Source organism: Amphiura filiformis, chromosome 13 (assembly GCF_039555335.1).
Source record: "Amphiura filiformis chromosome 13, Afil_fr2py, whole genome shotgun sequence".
NCBI classification, from domain to species: Eukaryota; Metazoa; Echinodermata; class Ophiuroidea; order Amphilepidida; family Amphiuridae; genus Amphiura; species Amphiura filiformis.
In genome coordinates, this window is record NC_092640.1 from 37,966,387 (window position 1) to 37,986,977 (window position 20,591).

Genomic DNA, 20,591 nt, shown 5'->3' on the forward strand with positions numbered 1-20,591 from the left:
CGAGTGAGTGTCTGGTGGAGTATAAGAGAGAGTGATGGCTGGGTGGGGTATTAGAGAGAGTTTGGGTCAGCCTGGTGGTGTTTTAGAGCGAGTGAGTGTCTGGTGGAGTATAAGAGAGTGAAGGCTTGGTGGGGTATTAGAGAGAGTATGGGTCAGCCTGTTGGTGTTTTAGAGCGAGTGAGTGTCTGGTGGATTATAAGAGAGTGAGGGTCTGGTGAGGTATTAGAGAGAGTGTGCGCCAATCTGGGGGTATTTTAGAGCTAGTGAGTGTCTGGTGGAGTATAAGAGAGAGTGATGGCTGGGTGGGGTATTAGAGAGAGTTTGGGTCAGCCTGGTGGTGTTTTAGAGCGAGTGAGTGTCTGGTGGAGTATAAGAGAGAGTGAAGGCTTGGTGGGATATTAGAGAGAGTATGGGTCAGCCTGTTGGTGTTTTAGAGCGAGTGAGTGTCTGGTGGAGTATAAGAGACAGTGAAGGCTTGGTGGGGTATTAGAGAGAGTATTGGTCAGCCTGTTGGTGTTTTAGAGCGAGTAAGTGTCTGGTGGAGTATAAGAGAGAGTGAAGGCTTGGTGGGGTATTAGAGAGAGTATGGGTCAGCCTGTTGGTGTTTTAGAGCGAGTGAGTGTCTGGTGGAGTATAAGAGAGAGTGATGGCTGGGCGGGGTTAGAGAGAGTTTGGGTCAGCCTGGTGGTGTTTTAGAGCGAGTGAGTGTCTGGTGGCGTATAAGAGAGAGTGAGGGTCTGGTGGGGTATTAGAAAGAGTGTGTGCCAGTCTGGTAGTGTTTTAGAGCTAGAGAGTGTCTGGTGGAGTATAAGAGAGAGTGATGGCTTGGTGGGGTATTAGAGAGAGTTTGGGTCAGCCTGGTGGTGTTTTAGAGCGAGTGAGTGTCTGGTGGAGTATAAGAGAGAGTGAGGGTCTGGTGGGGTATTAGAGGGAATGTGGTCCAGTCTGGTGGTGTTTTAGAGAGATTGATGGTCTGATGAGGTATAAGAGAGAGTGAAGGCTTGGTAGGGTATTAGAGAGAGTATGGGTCAGCCTGGTGGTGTTTTAGAGAGAGTGAGTGTATAGTGGAGTATAAGAGAGAGTGAAGGCTTGGTGGGGTATTAGAGAGTATGGGTCAGTCCTGGTGGTGTTTTAGAGAGATTGATGGTCTGATGAGGTATAAGAGAGAGTGAAGGCTTGGTAGGGTATTAGAGAGAGTATGGGTCAGCCTGGTGGTGTTTTAGAGAGAGTGAGTGTATAGTGGAGTATAAGAGAGAGTGAAGGCTTGGTGGGGTATTAGAGAGAGTATGGGTCAGCCTGTTGGTGTTTTAGAGCGTGTGAGTGTCTGGTGGAGTATAAGAGAGAGTGGGGGTCTGGTGGGGCATTAGAGAGAGTATGTGTCAGCCTGATGGTGTTTTAGAGCGAGTGAGTGTCTGGTGGAGTATAAGAGAGAGTGAGGGTCTGGTGGGGTATTAGAGAGAGTGTGGTCCAGTCTGGTGGTGTTTTAGAGATTGATGGTCTGGTGGGATATAACAGAGAGTGAAGGCTTGGTAGGGTATAAGAGAGAGTGTGTGCCAGTCTGGTGGAGTTTTAGAGAGAGTGAGTGTATAGTGGAGTATAAGAGAGAGTGAAGGCTTGGTGGGGTATTAGAGAGAGTATGGGTCTGCCTGGTGGTGTTTTAGAGCGAGTGAGTTTCTGGTGGAGTATGAGAGAGAGTGAGGGTCTGGTGGGGTATCAGAGAGAGAGTGTGGTCCAGTCTGGTGGTGTTTTAGAGAGAGTGAGGGTCTGGTGGGGTATAAATGAGAGTGAAGGCTTGGTAGGGTATTAGAGAGAGTGTGGGCCAGTCTAGTGTTATGAGCATTACATGTATATCAAATGAAAGTTTAAAACAAGGGGTTTCACATGGTGCTCACCAAGTTTTCGTTTGTGAATAGGGGAAGGGGGTTAGGTGTGGTCATCACGGGCATAGATATTCGTGTTTGGTCAAACACAACCGTGGTTTCTAGTTTGTTTTCTCTTTTACTCGCCTGTCTTTTACGTTATAATGAAGTATTTAAGAAAAACACCTTCATTATACTGTATGTTTACGCTACATCATTTCAACTGTAAATAAAAGCTTCAGCATCTATCATTCATTAAGTACAACAACAGGTTGCCATGGAAATGCAATGATTAAAACATGATTGTACCAGTGATCAATAGGACTCCATTATGCACTCCAAATAACATTGGTAGTTGCCATAGCAACCATCCAGACTAAGAAAATGATAATGGATGATGAGTAGACAGAGAGTGAAATGTTTTGTTCGTTTTTTTGTCTTTATTGCATGCAATGAGACTCTTTGATTACTCATTTTCAAGTCAAATAAGTCATCATGATTTACACATGCAGTTTAAAATAAAACCATTTGGTACAAGTCTCTATATTGTGCTGTTCCAATTCCATTTAGTAGGGGTATTCCAGTTGAAATCCATGCACCCCTATGGAAGACATACATGTCCTTAAAGCAATGTAAGATCTTAACATGAAATTGGCTAATTTTTTTTTCAAACCTGATTTTCTGGCATAGTTGTAATGTTTGTTTACAGTGTGTCCCAACTTTAATACACCTAAATAGAATCAGTGTAAGTTGTTATGTTTAAAGGTATAAACAGAGCAATTTTGACATAATGATATATATACCAATTCACATATTATTAGTTCCCCAATAGAACTCCACTAAACGGCCAAAATAGTCAGTAGGGTTTCTTCCAATTTACCTTCTTATTTCAACTTTAAAATTAGACAAAACCTTTCCTGACAGTTATTACTAATATTTACTAGTATTATTACGGCATTTTAGGTTTTATAACAAAATTACAATTTTATGGAAACCATCCCAGGAAATCATACCTTATGGCTTTATTCTTCCACAAAGGGAGTGTGAATTCCAGTGTGAATTTCAGATGGGGTTACCTGAATGGGTGAATCCATTTGAAATCTACACCCCTTGTGTGGGAGATTAAAGTCATGTCTTCCATAGGGAGTGTACAGATATCAACTGGAACAGCCCAATGATGTGTGAAAAGTATTGACTTTGTGTCTTTCATGAATAAGTAAAGATAAATGTGTATACATGAGAAATTGGTCATTATAAACAATTGAATTCAGTTTAATAGCACTGTTTCCCAAGCATTTTAAATGAATCGTGGAATACATGTAGATACATGTAGTGTGTTAATTTCAACTTTGAAAGAGTGTCAAAAAACTGGGTAAGAATGATTTTGGTTTACAATTAGGCCCCTAATTAAGCAATAATTATGAAGCGTTCATTTAGTACTGCTGGTGCATACTTCAATGATTCAATATTCTGTAAGGCAGGAACAAATATGTTTGATCTTTGGATCGACCATCGATGCTGCTTCGATACTTGTTAATACTGAACTATCAACTAATTAATCAGAATTAATGCTAAATTTATATAGGCCAATTATCCCTACAGGCACAAATTACTATTTTATCACAATTAACAACAGTAAATTAATTGATTTCGTAAATAATAAAGATCGACCAAGCATCGACGGTCGATCAAAAGATCGAACTAATTTGTTTCTATTGCCTAACTGGTAAGAAAAAAACAAGGTTGACATTGTAGATAAGTTGCTAAATGGACAGGAATTCTTCCAGACAGTCAATACAAATTAATATTATTTCACATTTTTTGTAGAGATTATTAAAATAAACCCATACATTATGGCTTTCAACTCTTTGATAAACACTGTTGTGCCAACCTCACATGAACAAATGGTTTGTAGCCCAAATATTACATAATGTTGAATGATATCTAAATTTTACCCCTGAATCTTATTCACTTTAAACTACATGTACTAATGTATGCTGCCACATACAATGCACAGTGTACGCATGTTTTTACTGTAAATTGTAATAGTGTACATATTTTGGCAGGAATTTTTTTTTTGCGCTTTCGCACTCAACGCAGCTACGGTGAAAAAATAATGCACAAATATGTTCTTTTAGTTATAGCTATTACATGTAGGCCGGCCTATGTAAGAAGACTCAAAATCGTGAATTTAAAATCAAACAAATTGGGAAAGGCTCAAAAATTACCACACACAAAAATTACCACATTTTCGGCACATCCCTGCTTATACAGTTAAACCGTATTAGAAAGGGCTAGGTCATAGCCTGAATGCTTGCACAGCTACGTGGACTCACTTTTAAAAATGGAATATGCATGCATTACAAAATTACGACAAAAGCTTATTAACGTACAGGTTGGGGGCACAGAGGAAAAGCACGCCCACCAGCGTATTAATAATCCCCGACTTAATCCAATTTCACCATTTTGTCATCTTTCACAGGTGCCTGTCTGCTTTCTCCATCTGGTGCGATTCATATTGAATTAAAGCTGTTACCATGGCGACCACACACTGCGGCACTTGCTCCAAGATAGTACTTTTTATGGTCAACCTCGTGTTTTGGGTAAGAATTTGTGTTTATTATGATCCACTCTGACCAAAGTTTGAAAGCTTGAAAATTTAGTTGTCACCATCCCTTACTTGCTCATACTTGAGCTTGAAAGCTTGAAACCTATTGAATAATTTTTTCAAAATTGATTAAGATTCAAAATATGCATGTAATGCATGCAAACTTAAAAAACCTGTCAAATTTGTCAGTTCCTTGTTGATGAAATTGTATTTTCTGTATCTTGTTATGCTATATCTCCTCAATTTTTTTGGCAATTTTTTTGGTATAAATTTGGCGAGTAGGTCACATTACTTATCTGACACAATCAAGCAAAACCCAGTCATTTGCTAAACAAAATTAAGTTCCATTTAGCCCCTTCAATTAAAATTCATACCTATTAACCATTCAACAACTACAATACCATTGAAAAACGTTAATTGCCATCAAATATTTGACGCAATCAAGCTTAACAATTTTGACTCCTTTCTGACCAGCTATTAAGCTTGGTACCTATAGCTCAGTAAAATATTTGGTTCAAAAATCATAAGATTAGGGGTTCTATGAATGGATGCATTGTCTAGGTCTCTTGATTCTTAAACTAAGGGTCTTTTATATTCCAGTTGAATACAATGCAAATGCCTAAGGGCCATGGCATGTTATGTTTGTTTTCGGAAATAGGCAAAGGAGTTAATTTTGTGAGCAAAATATTTCTACATTTAATTTATATTGGCAATTGTAAAGATAAATGAATCTTAGCAACATCTAGTAGTAATTTCCAAAGATCATGATACTTGAGAGAGGCACTCAATATTGAGGTTTATATTACTATATTTACTTTATTAAACACCATGCAGGGTGTGGGGTGGCATTGCATTTTCCAAAAAGGGGGGCATTTATTAGAGGTCATTTTACGATAAATCCCGAAAAAAATTGTTAGGTAAGCTTTAAAATCATGGCGAAATGATGAACTGTGAACTTGGGATCAATGACTTCAGGTTGCACCGGTTCACTTGTCATTTTCAACCATTACCGATCATGTGTGGACCATGGTAAGCTTGTTCGAACACAAGATAACATGCATGCTAATTTCAGCATTTTTTAAACATTTTGCTTGGAAAAAATGGGGGGGGGGGGTGTTTATTAGAAGGGGTCAACTAACACAGGAAGTATGGTACATGTATGTGCATTCCTTAAGACCCCAATAGTTATCCACCTCAAGACCCCATTTTTTGTCGATTTGCCCCTCACCATTAAGATTCCTTCTAGAAATTTTACACTATTTTTGATAAAATATTGCAACAAAATACTCCTCTGTTATTCTAAATTCTCCCTGAAAGGCCAATGCTTCAAAAAGGCGATTGGCTGGACATGACCATAAATCCAGTCAGCAAACCTCTTGTATGCCTCAACCACTGTCTAGTGTCTGGTGGGGTACTCTTATACAGAGAGCCATTACTGCTTCTGCTTTATCCGTCATTTGGGTCGTGTCCAATATGTTGTGATGAGCAGTTGGTAGAATATGCTATTCCAGTTAAAATCCATACACCCCCTTAGTCTGCCACACAGGGAGTATGAACTCCAAGGGGGTTACCTGAAATGGGTGATTCCATATAAAATCTACACCCCCTGTGTGAGCGATTAAGCATGTGTCTTCCATAGGGGGTGTATGGATTTCAACTGGAATAGCCAAAGATGTTGTGATGGGTAGTTGGTAGGATATGGAATAAGGATAAACATTTCAGGAAAAACATGTCCACATCAGGAAATGATATTTTGTTTCAGGATAATGGATCTGTAAACCTTAAATAAAGTGACAAAAAAAACACACAAAAAACGAACAGATGGTGCTATCACTGCACTAAAATGATTGATATGATCATTTTAGTAATAAAGGTGGCTATGTTGGATGAGTAGTAGAATGAAGTAGGATTGAATACTACACAACAGGGATAAACATTTCAGGAAATGTCCACATATCAGGAAATGATAATTTGTTTCAGGACATGGATCTTTAAGCCTAGCTTAAATAAACTGACAAAAAGGCAGATGGTGCAATCACTGCACTAAAATGATTCATATGATCATTTTAGTAAGGTGGATGAGTTGTTGGTAGAATGAAGTAGAATGGAATACACAACAAGGATAAACATTTCAGGAAATGTCCACATATCAGGAAATCGTATTTTGTTTCAGGACATGGATGTTTAACCTTTAAGGAAAGCTGCCAAAACTGTTCAACTGTTAAAAGAGAAAATGATAATGAAAATTGATTAGAAAACTTTAATGGGGAAAATCATTGGACAAACTTCCTGCAATAAGTACTCTAGTAAGTTTCCTCAATTACTTTTATTTTCAAACTTAGGAGCACCTGCTGTCAATCTGATATGACTCAGGGTTCAAAATACTTTTTATTTATTACAAGGGCTATAATTTACAGAATATATGAAAAGTAGCCCTCATACCATATTCTCGCTAAATTAAGCCCCCTCTAATAACAATATTTTTCAACCAAACTGTTCCATAAATGCTGTCAAAATACCATGCAGTACCTGTATTTTCGAATATCGATCTCTGATTTCATGATATCCCTATTTTTGTGGAACACCGCAATACTGCCTGACGGTACTGGCAATATTTTTAATGGGAATTATCATTGTGAAAAGAGACCTAATTAACGCCCCCTTTTGGAAAATGTATCAACCTGGGGGCATTAATTTAAAGAGATAATATAATGTACATTTTGTACTTCTTTTACTTAGTGAATACAAATATTTTTTTCACAGGGCTGGTTTGGGAAATTTGGGGGTGAATTAATCTCAACCTCCGTGTATTTTGAGCACTGTGATAGGTATTTTGTAGGTTGTCGTTGCAAAGTATTGCCAAATAGTTTAAATGTGGGCCATGTTAAAAATTTAACATTATTTTCTGATAACACTTTTGTCTTGCACAGATTACAGGTATTGCACTCCTCGGTGTCGGCATATGGGTTAGCATAGACAGAACCACAGTAGAATTCCTGCAGCTTTTCGACGACCCACTCTTCAGAGCGGTGGGTTTTGCAGCAATAGCCATCGGAGGTCTTGTGACCATACTAGGTTTCCTGGGATGTTTTGGGGCATGCCATGAGTCACACTGGATGTTATGGACAGTAAGTGGATCAGGTCAACATCAGGCTTGGATACAAAATATATATATATTTCTTTCCATGTCTTTTTTGAAGACAGTTCTTGTTACAGGCATGGTCAAAACAAACCAGTGGCAAGTTTTTGTTGAAAATTGCCACTGGTTCATGCTAAGCTGTGTAAAAGTGAATGGTACCATACCCATCAGTTTCCAGTGATCATGGACAAGACTGCCACATCAAAATGCAACATAAGATCCACCTAATTGGTAGATTAATGTTGTAAAAGGTCATTAAACTAGATATACAAGTACATAAGTACATCCAAAGATGCATTTGGAAGAAGCATGATTTTGAATACAGTAAAAACTTGATAGTTAGCATATGTGCTTACTATCGAGCACTTTTGAAAACATGAAATTGTACCAAAGTCCGGCGCTTTACCAACTGAGCTAATGGGGTTGAGACATACATTTGCAGGTTTACTTGTTCGTGTATGTATCAATGATTTGCTCAACACTTTTGTGGATGGGGCTCTTCATGTTTTAAAAGCGCTCGATAGTAAGTGCAATGCTTAGCGCATATGCTAACTATCGTGTTTTTACGGTATATGTGTTCAACTTCATCCATATCAAAACAATGCACTTGCCGGCTGCTACATGTGTCTTATTTTACATAATAGCTAAGAGTCAATACCAGACTCATCTCAAGTGGAGACTCATCTCAAGTGGAGGTCACTTCAAATCATCCCTAAGTCACATGGTTAAGGAATTTTCTCTGTATTTCTAAACCACGTGACTTGGGGGTGATTTGAAATGACCTCCACTTGAGATGAGTCTGGTATTTATTCCTAGCTGTTATGTAAACAGAGACACATGTAGCAGGCTAGCAGCCGACAAGTGCATCATTTTGATAAGGATGTACACAAATATGTTGAAAATGATGGGTACCTATCATTCTGATACAGCTTGTATCTTGCCTTGGACCAAAAGCAATTTCACATAAACTGGGGGCTAATGCTATGCTTTTCTTAAGATGATTGCAATTGCTCCAGGCCGTGATGATTTCCAAGTGCACAAGGGGTATTCTCAGGCACAGTAGGGGCAATGCCCCTGGATCTTGCTTTATTGTGAATCCTGAAGTAGATGGACCTGAAATGCACAACTTATTTAGGGACCACGTTTTGTTTGGTACCATAGTGCTATTAGTCTCATGATATGTAATTGATGAGTGCTATCATACTGTGAACATATGCACAGTGCTATTGTTTTTATTAAAATATAAATGATAGCACTGTACAATTGTTTATTATAATGCCCGATACAATCTATCACATCTCCAGGTATGCTATTGGTACTATTGGGACACCAGTAGCCCTCATAGGACCAAATTAGATGGGATGCCTTGCCTATATGGGCCTGTTTCAGCTTCAGATACATAATGGTGGACTGCTCTATCTGCACTGATGAGCATCTAAAGCTAATCAAGCAAAATCTCATTGTATGATAATCAGGGCATACATCAGCAAATGCTTGAAAGGATTTGGAGAGGACCTTTAACTTTGTGTAAATTATTCACATATAATGATCATGTAGCATTAAAGGTGACTGCATGACACTGGCCAGCACTAATAATATTACAGGCCTGGATGATATGAAACTTAAATTGTTGAATGTATAAACAGGAAATTAAAATACGCCAAACAATGGGAAAGTTCTGGGATTTTTGTTTCCTGATTCTTATGGCATGTTGCCATTGGTATAAGAGGTTTTAACCTTAAAAGGTGTATAAGTATTGTAAGTTACAATGTTGTGAAAAATGATTGGAGAACAAAAGGAATGTATAGAATGAAAGGCAAGGTATTTAACCCCATGAGCACTACCTGCCGATCTAACATTGCCTCTGATTGGTCAATTACATGATATCTTTACTTTAATCACCAATCAGAATGGGGCTTTGCAAATAATTCACCCCTATTGTTTTGCGTGGTTAAATTATTCTAACAATGTTGCTGATTGGTCCAATTGAAAATGAAAACTTCTTTTTGGCCCATCGGCTGACACCCTAACAGATTTAAGAATTGGGGTTATGCGGCCCATACACGATCAAATTTATTAATCAATATTGGGGACCTCTATGCAGGAGTGGATACCAAATTTTCCATTGTGCACTCTTAATACTGTGCACGATGGTAGATTTTGTATCCACTCTTGCATCTAGGGTCTTTTATATTGATCAATCAAATTGATTGTGTATGGGCTTAGTATCCTATGGTATAAGGATTAGTATAAGGTTTATGGTTAGGATTTTGAGCTTAGGGTTTAAGGATTCTGGTTCAGGGTGGTGACTACTAGTTGCTCGAGATAAAATTGTCAGTGGTTATTAAATGTTGAAAACGTTATAATTATACGACACATTTTGCAATAGATATTGGTAGCAATTGGTAAGTTTTTAGTGGGTTCGCTGTCGGACAAGTTTAGAACTGACAAGCTTTCGTTAGGAGTAGCTCTGACTTCTTCAGAACAAAGTACCTAAGAATGAGACATGTAGGCCACCCCTTGCCTACTGGTGGCTCTGAAAAGAGCTGTACACTGCAGACTCTCTTGTCAACAGACAACAAGCAGATCTTGCCTATTTGCTGATGTAACAGGTTTGGTTGCTCTGAAAAGAACCGTTCACTGAAGACTGCCCGTTGTCAACAGTGAACAAGCAGACCTCGCCTATCTGCTAATTTGACAGGTTTGGTGGCTCTAAAAAGAGCCTTTCACTGAAGACTGCCCCTTGCCAACAGAGAACAAGCAGATATCGCTAGCTAGGTTGCAACACCATGCAGAAACTGAACAGATTACTACATGTATTGTGTAACTGAGACATAAGAGAAAAAACAATAAAAACATGATAAAATGGACTTATAAAAGGTTCATAACTTTGCAACCAAGTATTCAAGAAACCTTGGGATTCAATATAAGCAAGTTTTAGTAATGTTAGTATTTTTCAACATTTCCAACTTTGGCCTGAGTGGATCAGGTCAGGTCACATATTATAATGCAAGTAAACCTAAAGGAGTTACACTTTTGATTTAGTAGTGATGTTGGCGCGCTTTTTGCCGTTACCCCGTAACTGTGCTGACAAACCAGCCATGAATGCCTGCACCATGTGTATGCACACTGCGCGATTAAATTTTACGCTCTTGACTCGATATTGCAACCAGCTAAATATGCACCTATGTCACTGCTAAAGTTGAGGTGAACCAAAGTTAAGTGACACATTTTTCCAATAGACCAATACGGTTACATGTTACACCATGCAGAAACAATACAGATTCCTAGGGTGTATATGATGCATGGCCACAGGATGTACGTCACTTTGTTTCCAAACAGAAACATTGCATCTATGGTTTAATTGTTCCTGTAGAAAGCCACATTGATGTCATGAGCGGGAAAATGCACCCAAAAATAGAAACATGAAGGTTTGCAAAATCTGGTGGGCAAAATATAACAATAAAAGAATGAAAGTATCCTAACAACAGCAACAAATACCTAACTTTTTTTTATATAGCGTTTTATGCTTAGGGATGCGATTGAGAGTAGGGTCAAAACAAATCTTAGGATCGGTAGCAGTGAGATAACATTCTAGAAGCGATTGAGCAGACCCTAGCGGTGTTACAGACACAGAGTAATGTAGGAATGTGTTTCATATTTGAGTTGACTTGAACCACTTATTGTGTTACCATCCTTGCAGTTGCAGTGGCTTAGCATCATAGGGGCACGGGGTGCATGGGCACGGGGTGCATGTGCCCCCCCCCAATATGATGACCCACGCTACGCCATTGCATCCTGGAGCAGAAATTCTGGAGAAATGGTAGCGATGTCACACCATGTTTAGGTCCCCAATTTCAGAGTCCTTAAAAAGGGTATACCACTAATGGCGCAATTGACCAATAAATCCCCATTTAGGATTAGGAGGATTAGGGTTATCCCTATAATTCCCTGCTATTCTAAAGTTACCATACTTCTACTAATGTTAATACAGTCACTGATATATCCTCTTGGTCACTGCGTGCCACGGCCCTGCACTTCTTAGATCGCCTTGATAAGAGTTCGAAGCCCTGTCGTCAACAGAGGGCAGTAAACTCGAGGTAAAGAATATCCCATATCGCGCTAATGAGCCGGGCAGTAACCTTAGGAAAAAGATCGTTTCTGGCGAAAATTGACAAGTAACTTGCACAAATTTCTAGATAAAGTTACTATAAGGTCGTGCGATGTATTCAAACCATTTGTTAACCATTTCTTTTTTAGGGCGCAATAATTATTTATCATGAATATAATGGTCATGTTGATGACATCATAGTTACTCGCATTTTGTTCATTGTTAAATTTTGAAACATTTAACGCTCAAAAGTCACACAAAATCAATCACATATATTTTTCTTTATTTCACCAGAGTGTCCTTGCCAAGATTCTAGCACCAGACCATGCGCGTTCTCAAGATACAGCCTTCATAAGTGTTAGGTCACTTCTGTACAATTCTTATAATTTGTGTCATGCATACAAATAGCGATGCACGTTTTTTTTGTGTTTTTGATAGGTTTTCATGTCCGATTTGAACGATAAAACATTATTCCCTATAGAAAAACAATATGGCAAAACAATCAACAGTTTGTAACATTCTCCATGAACTTAACCATCTATGTTTGGATTGTGATGTAATTAACGTGTGTAATGAGATTTTCTCTTTCTGAATCTGACTTGTAAAATATTATTTTTCATCACAATTTCTCATCAAATTCATACATTTCTGGGTCAAAAGTCAGGTAAAACACTTTGTGGTTTTGAAATTTGGTTTAGAAATAACGCTAATAAAATCATTTGGGTTGATCAAGCAGTTGCTTTTTATGATTTTCAAGGCAATATGCATAAATGATGAATCTGCATGTACATAATTTATCACTTCAGTAAGCTCGTCTTTTGACCAACGTTCATTATTGATCACGGGTTATATTGTATGCGATTGACATCAAAGAACCACATGTGTATGAGCTTGTCCATTGAATTGAATTACACAATGGTTATTCAGGTTATTGATCGCTAGATGGAAGCGAACATGATACATATTACGTAGGATTCCATGCCTGTGCGGGGATTTGAACCCTAGCGACCACAACTATGAACACTTTGAAGTGTTAGCACCTTGCAGGGCCGTGGTGCATGATGAGGAATCGCAAATTGATAAGAACTATAGAGGGTGATACTGTCGACTTTCTCGTGGTACAAAGCTGTTAATGTACTTCACAAGCTAATTAGGGATGTATAAACGTTGGTTCACTTGTTTGCTTGTATTATATTGAAAGCAAAATTAAACTTCTATGCAACTCAAATTTGGTACACTGACCGGAGCCCTTTCACCGGGTCAACCGGCATCTTTAGCGAATGGTATTGTTCTGAAGATTTGTTGTTGCTTGTGATGTTGGCGACAAACACACATAGGGGTGTGTGCATCCCGGGTGTGCATATCGAGCATAATTTACTACATTAAATTATCTGTTGAACAGGTTGTCTTATAATTGATTGTACTCAGTGATAAGTTGGTGTTGCTGAATATAATTTTGTCTCTTGGAAAAATTGTATTATATATAATTTTGAATTTTACTGTGTTCAGGGGAGGCTACTGCAGCTTGTCCTTGCATTATATATTTTTGTACATTTTAATGTAAGCTTAAAAGCTTACTGCTTTTCTTGTTGCTTGCATTTGGTTGAGTATCCCCTGTACAAAGATGCTGGTCAGTTCTCCTTCTATAAATTAATTTAAGATTTTTTAAACATTTTTTGTACTTTTATGTATGAATTGTAACAGGAAATGAAAGTACTCTGTGTTTGGAGTTTAATTTTATTTCTTGAATTACCATAATGTGATGCGATCAAGCAAAATCAGTCAGAACTCGGAAATATTAATTTTCAGTTTCTTATAGGACAGTAAAAAGCATTCGCAAAGCTCCATTTTGCAGAAACCCCATTAAAATTGAACAACCAGTTCCAAAGATATGAGCTATTAAAGAGTTTCCAAAACAACAGGAAACAAAAGGAAATATTTCCTTTGCTTGGCTATATCTCAAAATCAATATTTCCGAGTTCCGACTGATTTTGCTTGATTGCATCACATATTTGTTTGCTTGTATTTTATTGAAAGCAAAATTAAACTTGAGCTATGCTACTCAAATTTGGTACACTGACCGGAGCCCTTTCACCAGGTCAACCAGCATCTTCAGCGAATGGTATTGCTCTGAAGATTTGTTATTGTTAGTGATGTAGTTGAGACACCTCCGATGACGTCATCTACATCTGTGACATCGTATCATCGTCACATATTAAGACGCTCATGCATTTGTGTGCGCATAACAGTGTGTTAGTTTCTTTTGACCTTACGGTAGCAGAAACTGCGTAATTTACTCATGCGTACTTTACTTCATGACTTCAAAGTGAACAAACTGTAAGTGCGATGCCACTTTCTGATGTTTGTCATTTATCATTTGTTTTCTCCTTTTTTCTTTCAGTACTTTGTTGTTGTGTTGATACTTTTCTTAGCAGAAGTGGTTTGTTTGGCTCTGACGTTTGCTTATCAGAGTGAGGTAGGTTGCTCATGAATGCTTGCTTCGATCAGGTCTACTTGTTTGTAAATTTCTTATTCAAGTATTACCATGTTTTCTATTAAGGCAGCTGTGTACTCTAGACATTGTTTCTTTCGCAAAATTGAGTTTTTTGATATGTTTGTACTTTGTTATGTTTTTTATAAATACAAGGAATGAAAATCCAGATTTGTAAACTCCAACTGCAATATTTTAGGGATTTTATTTCACTATTCTACTTGTGTTTGAAATTGAAAAGAAAAGAAAATCTTTGTTGTACCAGCAGGGGGTACACAGCAACTCTTGTCAACGCATCGCGTTATGTATCGCGCAATTTGTTAACGCACAAATACGCTACGCATCTGCGCCGACGCTTATCTGCATGCGCGGCGCATCTTATGGAAACACCACGGAAGCACAAAAACCTAGTGGTCAAGTGGCTCCGTTTTAGCTGATAGAGTGTGTGTTTTGTCAGGTTCTTGCCCCCGATTTAAATAGCAAGTGATGAATGGATTTCGCTCAAACTTCTCAAGGGGCCGTGGATTTACCCGATGTTTATGTTATGTAAGGTAGAAAATAAAACTGCCGCATTCTCCTGCGAGATTCGATGAAAGTGCAAAATGTGACCACTTTAAACTTCAACGGCCATTATTTCAATGTTCATTTTCTCGGTAAAATGACGATTTAGGTACACGATATCTCAATAAATACAGCATCTATAGGTAAGCAAATATGATCATCGTAAAAAGCATGATCGACTCAAGAAACGGTTTTCTCACTTTTTTATGTTTTGGTCTATTTCAGATTTTAGGCATCATTTTGTGCAAATAGGCGGTTGTGAATTTTAAAAAGTTCAATTTGATGCCTTATGTGGTCAATATCTCAAAAAATAAGGCCAATATCAAAAAAATGAAAAAAAAGTTTTTGGAATGGAGCCTCAAGATTGAGCTAAAAACAAAATAAAATATTTTGGAAAGAGTGTTTTTTGTTATGATGTACCTAACAAATATTGCCAAAAACTCACTTTTTTGTGATTTTCTTCATAATTGTTGTTTTTACCCCAAATCTGTATTTATATTAAGATTTATTGATGTCTTGCCTTCATAAAATGTATACTTTTATATGTCTTATGCGAATAATTACAAAGTTATTGCACTTTTACTACATGCATGTCTGAGAGTACACAGCCTCCTTAAACTTTTGATAGTATACATGTACAAATTTTTATTTTTAGTGTTTATTTTAGTTACGACAATGAGTCACTGTGATTGCTTAAATATTTGGGGGTCCTGGGTTATAGAGTATCCTGAAACGGGGGTCTTAAAGAGCTGGGGTCTTAAATAAATGTCAGATGTGGGACTTGGGGTCTTGACTGCTGCGCATACTAATTCAGTTGTTTTACTTTTATACTTCTGTACAGGTGGAGAAATATGTAACAACTAAACTTGATGAGAGCATACAAGAGAACTACGGCAAAGAAGGCTTTGAGGGTGTCTCAAGTGCTATTGACCAGCTCCAGAAATCGGTAAATACATGTAGGCATGTTTGAAACACACGTAAACATACTGAGTGACACATATTTTCAAGAACCTGAAAAGCCCAAAATCCTCTTGTTTGTCGGTGTGTTGTCATAAGGAGAAATAGAGGGCGCAATGAGGGTTCTGTTTATTTTTGGGACACCCTGTATACTACTCAAAATATTTAAGGATTCCGAATGTAACAACATGATTTTCATTCTTCCTTACATATTTTCATGGTGGCAGATGCTGATCAAAGTGTTTTCAGTGTAAAGCTGCATTTATACTCGCTTTTACAGAAAAGCGACTCTCACACATGCGCAGTGTTTACAGAGTGTCAAGCCGATCAGTCTATTCAAATCGTTGAGGTAAAAATGATGTCACTTTGGCAAGTTGAAGAAATCTCATCTTCTGAGCAAAGTGGCTTGACACCTGAATGCATCAACCAATCATTTCCAACCAACTGGATCTGTTATTTTGCTTATTAATTTAACTTTCATGATTATTAACCTTCGGTGATGAAGAGTCATGTTAATAAACATCAAGTGAGTGGATCGGACTCCAAATTAAACCATCTACAATCTGACCAACACCACTCCACTACTCTACTGGTTGCAAGAGTCAAGATTCATCAACTCAAATTTCTCGGCCATATACTGCGTAAAAGAGGAAACCGGAACGGCCGCGCACACTGTACTTACAGTATGTCCAGCACCTCCTGGGAGATACTGAAGGGATGCTGCAGCCAAACAAAATTGTTTCGCTTGCCCAAGATCACAATAGTTTGGAGAAAGCTTGTAGCCGCCTGCTCCTAATGATGATGATGAATTGAATTAAAAGCAATTATTGACAGCAATGGATTGTTTTAAATATGGTATTTTGTGGCATTTAAAATATCTTAATTGTCGTCAGCAATCCCTCTTGCTGTGATATGTTACGAGCGACGAATCGCAAGAATAGGTGATTGCCCATCGCTTTCCAAAAGCAGTGCATCAAATTCTCTTGGTGATTGAGTATTAATTCATCAGTAGTACAAGGAATATTGGGCTATTCCATTTAAAATCCACACTAACCATGTGGATGATTTTGGAAATATCTGCCACAGGGGGAGTATGTATTTTAAATGGAATGAGCACATTAGGCAGCTTCATTTGAATTTCATACACCCTCTGAGAAAGATTCAACCTGAATATTCCTCTGAGGGAGAATAGGTTTCAATTGGAGCTGCTAATGTGTTAATTCCATTGAAATACATATACTCCCCCTATGGCAGATATTTCCAAAATCTTCCACAGGGGTAGTGTAGATTTTAAATGGAATAGCCCATTGCTGAATGGAATGAAACTTGTCCGATTTTCAACCTTAGTGCAATTTTTTTTCTGAAGCTAAGAAATAAGTTGATCCTGTACCTCTTTTGAGTAGTGTATTGTTCAATTATTCCAGTTGAAATCCATACAGCCTCTATGGAACATATGACCTTAATCTGCCACACAGGGGGGTATAGATTCAAATGGAATAATCCTTTTGGATAACCCCATGTGAAATTAAATTAAGGGCAAGTCTAAGGGGTGAATGGATTTCAACTGGAATACCTCATTTTATCAACACTGTCCAGCAAGCACAGGTGACCATGGTTCTTGTTGTGTCTATTTGGAACATGGTATTTCTCATGCGTGGAAAGTGCATCTACCCATCCACCCCACACACATCTGAAATCCGCTTTCGCTGTACAGTTTTACCCCTTGTAGCGAGATCGGTGATTTTATGTGGTTGGGCCACAAGCGTACCTACAAACACAATTGGGCTATTCCATTTAAAGTACACACTACCCCTGTGGAAGATTTTGGAAATATCTGCCACAGGGGGAGTATGAATTTCAAATGGAATTAACACATAGCCGCACCGTTTGAAACCCACTCTCCCTCAGGGGAAGATTCAGGTTGAATCTTTCTCAGAGGGTGTATGAAATTCAAATGGAACATTCCAATGTGCTAATTCCATCTGAAATTCATACTCCCCCTGTGGCAGATATTTCCAAAATCTTCCACAGGGGGAAGGTGGATTTTAAATGGAATAGCCCATTGGTCTAATTGCTCTGCAGGATTAGGTTTGGTTGCCCTCAGAGACAGACCCAAAAAATCTGAAATCTTGGGTCGTTTTTTTTTTTTTTTTTTTTTAAATCACTTTTTAGAATAAACCTTAAATTTGGACAGTATCAAGGACATTTCATATTTGTTATTCACTCATTTCATTTATTAAATGCATATTTGTTTTAAAAATAAGAAGTATTTCCACTTAAATTCTGTCCAAAAACACACAAAAAAATGCTCAAGAATTTGTCAATACTAGCCTTTTCAAAATGGAGGAAGAGTACATGGGGAAATAAAAAAAACGATCGACCTACCAACCCTTCAAATTTTTGTCTTGGAAGGGCAACCAAACAATTTATTTTTTTGGCCTTAAGATAACCAGTGGAGTATGCACCTACCTCACTAACAAACTCTAAGCGAAATAGCTAGTTATGCCTTGTAAGCAGAAGTGCGTAACTGTGTAGGTCATGCCATGCCTAATTACCAGGAAACGCAAGTATGACTCCATCACAAATGATCTCATTGACATGCACTGGTTACCCATTAAAACGAGTTGATTTTAAAATCCTGGTCCTCGTTTATAAATCTTCTCACAAACAAACTCCGGATTACATTTCTGATATGCTTCATGAACAAACTGGTCGCAGATGCCTTCGCTCCACAACATCAACAACACTTTTCATTGAAGAACTCAACATTCAACATTCATGGACAGGTCTTTCTCTTGCTATGGACCCCGCATCTGGAACAAACTGCCCAAACACATCAGAAATGCAGAATCCATTGTCATTTTTAAGAAACTGGTTAAACATCACCTGTTTGGAATTGCGTATAAGCATTAACTTTCTTTGTAATTGTGTATATTTTGAATTGATATTATGTATGTATTTCTTTTCATTTGTTTGCATATGATGTTCTTTGTATGTGTCCAGCGCCTTAGTGCAAGTTTTCTTGGTTTTAGGCGCTATATAAGTTTCAGGGATTGATTTGATTGATCATGGTTAACTCAATTATTATGGCAAATATCAAAATGTGAGTTTATTTCAGTGTGGTATAAATGTGGGTGGTACAATGTTAAAGAAATTATGAACCAAAATGTCATGTGTCAATATTCAAAACTAGAATTAGTAAGGTTTCCTGATAGGGATTGGTAATTATGCGCCTCACGCCACCGTTGAAAATGCCAGTAAATGAATGCATCATCTTGAGCCAAACAAGGTTATAGTACTTTTCCCAACAGTGATTCTAGATATTACCATTACAAAGCCCTGACCATAAAATGGTATGAAAGATGCACAAACCTAATTACAGTAGGTAGTATAATATGTCCCCACCCCAAACACACATTCTGTTCTGTCCCGTGTAATATGTCCCCACCCCAACACACATTCTGTTCTATCCCATGTAATATGTCCCCACCCCCAACACACATTCTGTTCTGTCCTGTGTAATATGTTTCCACCCCCAGCACACATTCTGTTCTATCCCTTGTAGTATGTCCCCACCCCCAACACGCATTCTGTTCTGTCCCATGTAATATGTCCCACCCCCCACACACACATTCTGTTATATCCTGTGTCATATGTCCCCACCCCCAACACACATTCTGTTCTATCCCTTGTAATATGTCCCCACCCCAACACACATTCTGTTCTATTCCCTGCAATATGTCCCCGCCCCCAACACACATTCTGTTCTGTCCCATGTAATATGTCCCCACCCCCCTTCCTGGACAAATAGTTGCATTTTATATTAAGTTTTTCCACTTTATTCTTTCAGCTTGAATGCTGCGGGAACAGCAATTTCACCAACTGGGATACATCTAGGTGGTACAAAGATCCCTCAACGTCAGATAAAGATTACAAGAAGGCCGAAAACCAAGTGCTACCATGCAGTTGCTGTATTGAGGACTTAACATCATCAGTGCTGTGCCCTATCTTCAGTGCAGAAACAGAGAAGTGTCAAACACCGTTCACTGAAACGGCACCAGAAAACACAAGATACGAAAATGTAAGTGACATTAATTACTTAAAATTGGGCAGAGCACCAATCTTAGAGATTTATGCAGGCCTGTATGCAGGAGTGGTGGTGCAAATTGGCAACATTATGTTTACATCTAATTAGTAAGAGATCAGTGCTTATGTCTAGTGACCAAATCTTTGGAACAAAGTTTTGAAAGTGTTTTTGGCATGCCTGAAGGATATTGCTAAAAAATTGGATTGATTGAGCCCATATTTATTGAGTCGAGCTATGAGTTTTAAAATATTGGGCGCGGCGTAGTCAAGTCCAATATTTTAAAACTCATAGCTTAACATCAATTTAACATCATTATGTTTTGGATCCAATATTTTCACACACTTGGACTCATCAAAACATAATAATGAACAAATTTGGCTTGGGCTGCCCTCTTCAAAGTGTCAGGTATTTTTGGTAGGGGTCAATTAAGGTCAAACAGGGGTCAATATTATAAAATAAAACATTTGGTCACCAAATATTAGCACTGGTCTCTTACTATCATGATTATCAACCTACGTTTAGCCAGTTTATTCTCAACTTCAAAACAAATGGAACCTATACAAAGAAGTAAGGAGTGTCATTTGATGAAATGAGGTTGTATCATATTACTAAGGATTCTGGGAAGGGTAAAATATCTTCTCTGGGGACAGTATCAATACAGCAACACTGCTTATGACATACATGTAGTGCAGGATGACTGATTTATTGCATTGAGGCAGCTGTTTGACACAGGCGTATCATCACGGACTGTAATGACAAAACCTTGTGTCTCACATTT

General features: G+C 38.1%; 1 protein-coding gene across 1 annotated transcript in view; it reads left to right on the plus strand.

Annotated features, from left to right (window-relative positions):
* LOC140168303 (CD151 antigen-like) overlaps window positions 1-20,591 on the plus strand; it is a 91,968-nt gene that overhangs the window by 59,349 nt on the left and 12,028 nt on the right. The window contains exons 3-7 of the mRNA XM_072191657.1: window positions 4,342-4,462; window positions 7,398-7,595; window positions 14,119-14,193; window positions 15,611-15,715; window positions 19,577-19,807. Of these exons, the coding sequence (XP_072047758.1) occupies window positions 4,397-4,462; window positions 7,398-7,595; window positions 14,119-14,193; window positions 15,611-15,715; window positions 19,577-19,807 (675 nt within the window). The 5' untranslated portion in view covers window positions 4,342-4,396. The remainder of the gene's footprint in view (window positions 1-4,341; window positions 4,463-7,397; window positions 7,596-14,118; window positions 14,194-15,610; window positions 15,716-19,576; window positions 19,808-20,591) is intronic.